This window comes from Typopeltis vanoorti, chromosome 13 (assembly GCF_054136105.1).
Source record: "Typopeltis vanoorti isolate ZY-2024b chromosome 13, IOZ_Tvanoo_1.0, whole genome shotgun sequence".
In the NCBI taxonomy this organism is placed as follows: Eukaryota; Metazoa; Arthropoda; class Arachnida; order Uropygi; family Thelyphonidae; genus Typopeltis; species Typopeltis vanoorti.
The window spans coordinates 31,963,315-31,971,137 of NC_143561.1; the positions used below are offsets into that span (position 1 = coordinate 31,963,315).

The following is a 7,823-nucleotide window of genomic DNA, read 5'->3' on the forward strand; positions in this document are numbered from 1 at the left end:
GTCAATGAATAATTTCTTTTGCATCATAAAAATTTTCTTTGTAAGCTTTCACAGCTATAAAATTAAGGGTAGATGAATTAACAGAATGGACATTATTTTAAGGATGAATTAGTGTAACAATATCTTCTTCAGATTCTTTTTTACTTTAATTAAAAGAAATTAAATTACTAATAAAAACTTCTTTATAGATCAGCTTCTTGTCATTCAATATGTTTTTAAAGATGGTGAAACAAACTTGGATAACCAAGGATTATTATTCTTATTTCTTATATCACTTACATAACCTACTTTTAACACTAATTTTTGGTATCTTTAATATTAAACTTTTTATATATTTTTTATTTTTTGAGGAGTGGAGGATATTAAATCAGTTTTTAACAGAAAGAAACAAAAAAACTAAATTAGATAAGTTTTTATAATACTATATATGTAATCCAACAAGATTAGCAATATAATATGAACCTAAGCATGTGTTAATCCCACTAAAGCTATACTTGCACTATGGATTTTGCTAAAAATACGCTATCCTTCAAAATTGATTAAGCTACAGCCTCTGTAGCTCAACTGATTTTAACGATACCCTTTGGATCCTGTCTAGAATGCAAATGATCAAACATTGGGAAGAACTGTGAAGAAGAAAACAATGTTCACTCTCTCTGCAAGAATATTAAATAGACTGGATAAATTGACAAGCAAGTTCAATGCTGCAGAGTGCAAGGTTTTAAAATTCGTGAAGGAAGATGGGATGTAGAGTATAAAATTAGTGGGGATATCTTAGGAAAAATGTAGAAGATGGTGAAAAGAACCTAAAATTTTGGGGAAACATTACTAATATTGTTAGTACAACACAGCTGCATAATCTGATGTGTTGTCAATGAATAATTTAGTAAATGAAGGATTCTCAGTGAACATCCATAACACATGGTATCTTACCAAAGGAACTGGATCATTTTCAGCTATATTTAAAAGAAAGTTTAAACACAGCAGATTATGGTAATGACGTGCAGGATACTGATGTGCCAAGGTAAAAATGTAATGGTTCCATATTAGAAGGCTTTGATCAGACCACATATGGATTACTGAGCAGCACAGATTTGCTCACTTGGTTTTCATAAGGATGATGACAAGAATACTGGAAAGGGTTCAGAGATGATTTACTAAGGTGGTTTCTAGAATGTTAAGTATGAAGGCACATTCAGAAAATGCAATTTGCATAGGCTATTGGATAGGAGAGGGGGGGGGGGGTGGAGATAGATGTCAGTAAGGGGTTATTACCAGATTAATGTAGATGAGGTTTTTCACTGAATGGGAGCAGAGAACAAGAGGTCATCCCTGGAAGCAATATAAAGAGCATGAGAGCAAAGGGATAACAGGATATTTGCATGGTGAGAGTGATAGGTGACTGGAATGCATTGTCTGAGGGTGGTGAATGTAGACAGTGAATGCATTTAAGGCATGGTATGATGAGGTATGTGTGACTTCTCACAATGAATCTTTTGACTCCATGGAGGTCTGATGATAATAAGCTTACACATCATCAGAGAATATAAACTTCAAAGTAAATATTGAAGAAAAATAATGCTTTAAATCATATCTGACCTATGATACTATGCAAGGCATAATCTATATTAAAATTTCCTCTCTTTTTTTTACTTTGTATCTTGCCATGTCAAATCACTTAAACATCAAGAATTAAAAATAATTTATATTTTCTTTGTCCACTTACGATATGATTTTCATACTTGGCTCTTAAGTATGCTTAAAAATATTTAAAGGTGTTATACCTTTTTTTACTTTTCCACTGTAAGTACTACTCTGTGTGTCTGTATATATATACACATATATATTTACACTGCTAATGTCCACATTACAGTCTCCACTTCAACAGCAAAATATCTAAAAATGTGAATATTACATATGTACAAGATGGTCATTAATAAAATGAAACTGTTTAGGGAAATATGTATACAATTCTAATGTTTATGCTTGTGTTTATGCTTATTTTTCTTCTTCTTCTTCTTCTTGTCTTTGTGGAGTCTAATTAACTGGTTCAAATCTATTTCATCTGATGGGACAGTTCTTGTATCAGGTGTATCTGGAGATGGCTTCTTAAACATGCTGGAATCAAATCCAGTGGGCTGATGCCCAGAGGAACCTTGGATACCAGGTAAAGATTTAGATAGAGAGTCATCAGAAAATACATCAAATGAACGAAATAGTGCACAAGATGAAGCAGGTGCAGATAAGGAATCTAGACTACTGCTTGTCCCTTCCAAAGTAGTCACTGTTGATGCTGTAGGTAGTAATGCTGATGGACACAAAACAGCACTTTGTGATGACAATGTATCCTTAACCCTAACTTTATTAATTCCTTCTTTTTCTGAAATAACAAATTCTTTCACATTGCCATCTACAGATGACAATGGTTCATCAAACTGACACAATGGGCTTGTTGCCTTTCTTTTCTCTCCACTAGTAACTATAATATCTTCTTTTTCTTCTATAATAACTTGCTCGCCTACTTGCATTTCTTCTAATATTACTGGTGTCATATTTTCTTCTTTAATAACAGGTTCAGTTTTAATTTCCATTTTTACATCATCTACAAGATTCGTATTCAAACGTGCTTTTTTTTCTTTTAAGTTTAAAACAACTGCCAATTCAGGCACTGGGAGGCACGATGGTCTATTGCGACCATATAACACGTAATAAAAGTCAACAGCAGCACACCGTAACCGAGAATCATAATATTGTACATTCATCATCTTCCAGAGCCTTTCAACCAGATCCTCAGTGTTCATTGGATTTTGATCTGTCCTAGTAAATGGAGGATTCTCAGTTAACATCCGTAACACATGGTATCTTACCAAAGGAACTGGATCATTTTCAGCTATATTTAAAAGAAAGTTTAAATCTTCAATCTTTCCATCAGCTTTGGTGAAATCAACTAATGCTTCTATAGAAGCAAGGCGAACATCTATAAATAAACCATATGCAGCATACTCCTGAAATAATGAAGGATTACTTGGAAGATGTCCCATTTTTTGAAGTTTTCGGATTGTTTTTAAACAGCTAACAGTAATGCTAAATTTATAACAAGGTAAGAGTTTTTCCATATTCAGACATCTAGTTATTTCCTCTAATATTAATTTTGTATCTTCTGAAATAGAATCTGTTGTAATTGGTTGCCCTGTCTGAGTCACAACAGACACCACTGGAGTCACAGTTTCTCCTAATGCTTCTACCAGTGCTGCTCTATAATAATTATCAGAAAATTTATTCTTACTATTGTCATTATACTTGAAAAGATCTAAGAGAAATTTAAGGACATCTGGAGGACATATACCATGAACTGTTCTTAATCCAGCCATTGCCACTGGAATAGTCTTTTGTAAAAAATAATGCTGAAAATTGGAGAAATTATTTTGTCTTATGATGTGAAGGCAGGAATGTGATCCAAACATTTTACGGAATATAGCCATCATTGCAGGAGGGCCTGCCCACGTGGCTACCATGGCATTAGCTACTTTCCTTAAGCAGTTTGCAGCAGCACAACGAACTTGATAAAAACAGTGTTCATTTTCAATAGTATCTGTCAGAGCCAATCTGGAAGCAGGAGTGGGGTATTTTTCAAGTGCATCAATAGCCTCAATTTGAGCAGTTACATCCCTTTCATATCGTAACTGATACTGCCACTGATAATCAGGCTGTTCTATTATAACTTGTCGTAGCAGCTGCATCTCTGGATCAATGCGGATCCACAGTACTGGAGAATCAGCATCCATTGCACTTAGATCCATGTCAACTTCTTCTCCAGTACACAAAGGAATTTTCTTTTTCTTATTTCTTCGACTTTTAGAATGACAAGTGATATCATGCTTTGTAGCATTTTCTTCTATTTGAAGATTATGCTTGAAAGTACCATCTAGCTCTTGGACAGTTACAGTTAATGGGCCCACATATCTCCGTATTCCTCTTGCCTGTGTGTCTGTTTGTTTAATTTCAAGTTCCACAGTATTTCTTTTTCGATTAAACACAAATGTGCCAAAAAATTTTGGATGACCCCCTTGACGTACCCACTGTTCCAAAAAGGTTTTAATATCTTTGCCTGTCACAGTGAAAATAGCTTTCTGAAAGCTACTAGTTGATAGTAACATATTAAACCAAACATTGCTTGTTACCTTTTGCTGAGCTGCTGAACTTGCCAATGACAATAATTTATTGAAAACTTGAAGCAGAAGAACCCTGCCAATTCTGTCTTCTAACATCCGTATTACCAAATGAGATTTCTTCCAAAGAATATTGTTATAAATTGGTGATGTTGTGTGGAGATGCTTGGTTGGAAAAAAAAAATTTCCATCCTTTCCTTGGATAGAATTGGTGCCATTGACTGTGGTTGCACTACAATCTAGAATTAGACTTCCATATTTTTGTTCATAGTCAATTATAGATTGGAGATCTTTGTGAATCCAGAAGCGGTATTCATTATTTCCACAGGCTTTTTTATAATATAATCCTCCTAAATAGGTTGATATACCTTTTGGTAACCACACATCAGACCAGGAGTACATGCTTATAAAACATCCAAAAAACTGATCTGCAACAGCATGAGCCATAATTTTTCTTGAGATATATGTCTGGTCAATAATTTGACGTGTATGAAGGAGATTTGTGCTAAGTATAGTCATTGTAGCATATGGTGATGCATCCTCATAGGCTTCATCAACAAACACTTGTTTATAGCATGAAAATGGATACTGGCTAGATAAAAGCTCTTCATAAAATTCAAATGCTTCATGTAAAAAATCAGTTGAATGCTTTAACAATGGCAAAAGTTGAGGTAAACAAAAATGTGTTATTTCATGCATGTAGGGATCAACTAAGATTTCAAATGGTCCTACAGCTAGAGCAATATTAGGTGCACAAGCTGGGGTTGAAAGCTGATAATGAAATGTCTTTTTTCTCATATCTGGTGTATACACTGTTTCTACGAGGTCACCACAGGACACTGCTGTCATTGTTGCATCAACAGTAAATTCCATCTTCCACGTGCATGGCTCTGAATATGAATCAATACATGGAAACCACAATCGTGAAGAATTTTCATATCCATATGTAAACATATGGGCACCTCTTTCTGCAAGAGTACCTTCGGTGTCGGGTACAACAAAATGAACACCTCCCTGTGGTTTCTCTATAGAAAACTCTAGACCTATACGAAGCTGTTTGCCTTCTGCTACTAAATGCAAAGCTTCGTTTGGTATACGTATGTTTACTTCTCCAGAACCGTGATCGGAATCCACCGAATTAACAGCTGATAAATGACATGCGCTAAAGAAATCCAAATTCCGCTGTTTAGCTTCTCCTTGACATATCTCTAACGTGGGATCGTGATAAGTAAAAGATGCCTCATATGTGTCATTTACTGTCGCACGATATACGCGACACTGCTTAGAGTTTAATTTAATCCTACGTAAGTCATTCTTTAAACAAATAACTGTTAATTCTACAAACCCAATTAAAGACTGTCGCTGGAAATTTATGCTGGTAATACACAAAACTTGATGAGATAACTTAAACGGACGAATCTGCGCATCCGTTGATTTTTCTCCTTTCTTCATGATTTAACTCATTCAGCCTTTTACACAAGCCTAATGGCGTTCGTGCGTATATTTAGCATCTGTAGATTAACACTGTCAGCAACAGTATGCCACCAATTACAATTGTATAAGCATATTCCACATCAATATTATCATTTCCCGACCATACCAAACAAACACAAGTTCAACAAGTGCAAGAATGAAAATAAACAAACGCAGCGCCAGCTACATTTAATCTCAGACTCTGATAAATATGTGGGATATAATTCTTTGGGATCGAGGCCATCTGGAGAAAAGACCTGAGGTTAGATACTACATTTAACCTCATTTCTCATGAACGTTGGAATACAGTATATATTTTTTGAGGTTCGAAGCTATCTGGAGTAAAAATGTACTGTTACAATGCTCCTGAGAGATAGTGATTTTTATTGATTTCATTGAATGCTTTCTTAGATTTATTGGTGTACTTTTAGCATATTATTGTAGTTTTTAGTGTATTTATTGTACTACAGCATTTAATAACATAACTGTAGAATATTACTCTTAACAATGGCGCCGAAAACTCGTCACAACAGGGTAGTGTATAACGCATAACGTTACTGGCTGGATGGGTGAAGCAAAAATGCTTTTCTTTTTCCCCTTTATCTCTGTAAGTGATACTGTGAATGGGGTATTATTGAGCTACCTGCTCGCCCTATTGGGGCTTGAAGTTAGTGATGTTCGCTGTGTAGAAGAATAGATTTTGGTCTTCTGTATTTGCAGTGTATTGCTTCACTGTAGTCGTTGGCTTGTTTGATCAGTGGATTTGAGTGCAGGGTTGCCTTGGAAAAGAATTTCTCAGCTAAGTCGTGGAGATGCGAGCGGATATAAGGGATGTTTACTTCTCGGTGGATCTGGGAGTTTCTTATGTACCATGGGGCATCTAGGATCATTCTTAGGCACTTGTTCTGGATTCTTTGTAGTTTTTGTATGTTGGTTTCTGAGGTATGACTCCATGCTGGAGAGGCGTAGGTTATAACTGGGCGAATTACAGTTTTGTAGAGAGTTAGCTTGTTTCTTACATCTAGTTTGCTTTTGCGGTTGATCAGGGGGTAGAGTTGTGCAATTGCTCTGGATGTCTTCACTCCTGTTAGTTTGATGTGATTACTAAATAGCAGTTTGCTATCCAGTTTCACACCAAGATATGTTGCTTCTGTTACCCATGGGATCTTGAGTCCGTGAAGCTGGATGTCATCCTTGCTGGTGACTTTCCTTCTGGAGAACAGCACAGCAGAACTTTTCAGGGGGTTTACCTGGATCCTCCAATCTGTTAGCCAGGTTTCTAGTGTGTTGATGCTGCCTTGCAGCCTTCTAATTGCTAGCTGAGGGCTGCGAGATCTTGAATAGTGTATAACGTCAAGTTAAAGTTGTTATATAGTACTGAGGAGAAGAACCGGCGCTCGGGTTTTTGCCGCCCGCATGCAATTTCTATCTAAGCGCCCCTGCAACGATCCGGGCGTGTGTGGTTCTTTTACGATAATAAACATTTTAATTATTTGCAATTTCTTAAATAAATTTTGACAGCCACACGTTGGTTCGCTAAATGTAACGAACCGGGGGTATTGACTAGGCAGGATAATCGTTAAAAACACGAATATTCAAAAAATTCTCGAATATTCAAAAAAGTTAAAGCAAATTTTGATAAAGCCGCTTCACTTTAATCGTTGAATATAATGATACAGTGATTGTAGCCTTCTCACAAACCCGAATCGCTAACAAAATTAAAATGAAAAATTCCTGCATGTTACTAAATTCTTAGTAACTTGTAAAAATATTTTAATAATTTTTATAAGTGGAACTATCTTTTAAGAAAATAAAAGAAACTCAAGATACATGAGAAAATAAAAATTCAGAAATAATAATTAGAACATTTTATTAATATTATTTATAAGTATTCAAAAAAATAAAATCTTTACAGAATAACAGAAAATAAATTAAATTACATAAATATACTTGAAATTTTTTTATTAACATATTAGGGTTTTTGAATTCATCTTCACGAAATTAGAAATAATAGTCTTAACGTCTAATTCCGCACATATATCATTTTCAATAGCTATTAACGCCAAACTAGCGAGCCTTTTTTGTGACATACTTGTTCTTAAGTAGGCTTTAATCAATTTCAACTTGGAAATCACCGCTCGCTACACTAACAGGTAAGGTTAATAGTATTCTTAAAGCAAT

General features: G+C 35.1%; 1 protein-coding gene across 1 annotated transcript; it reads right to left on the reverse strand.

The window, feature by feature from the left end:
- Nucleotides 1-1,722: 1,722 nt before the first annotated feature.
- Nucleotides 1,723-5,754, reverse strand: Taf2 (TATA-box binding protein associated factor 2). Its single transcript, XM_090402401.1, has one exon. The coding sequence runs from the start codon at nt 5,619-5,621 to the stop codon at nt 1,974-1,976; it is 3,648 nt and encodes a 1,215-aa protein (XP_090258527.1). The 5' UTR covers nt 5,622-5,754; the 3' UTR covers nt 1,723-1,973.
- Nucleotides 5,755-7,823: the final 2,069 nt, after the last annotated feature.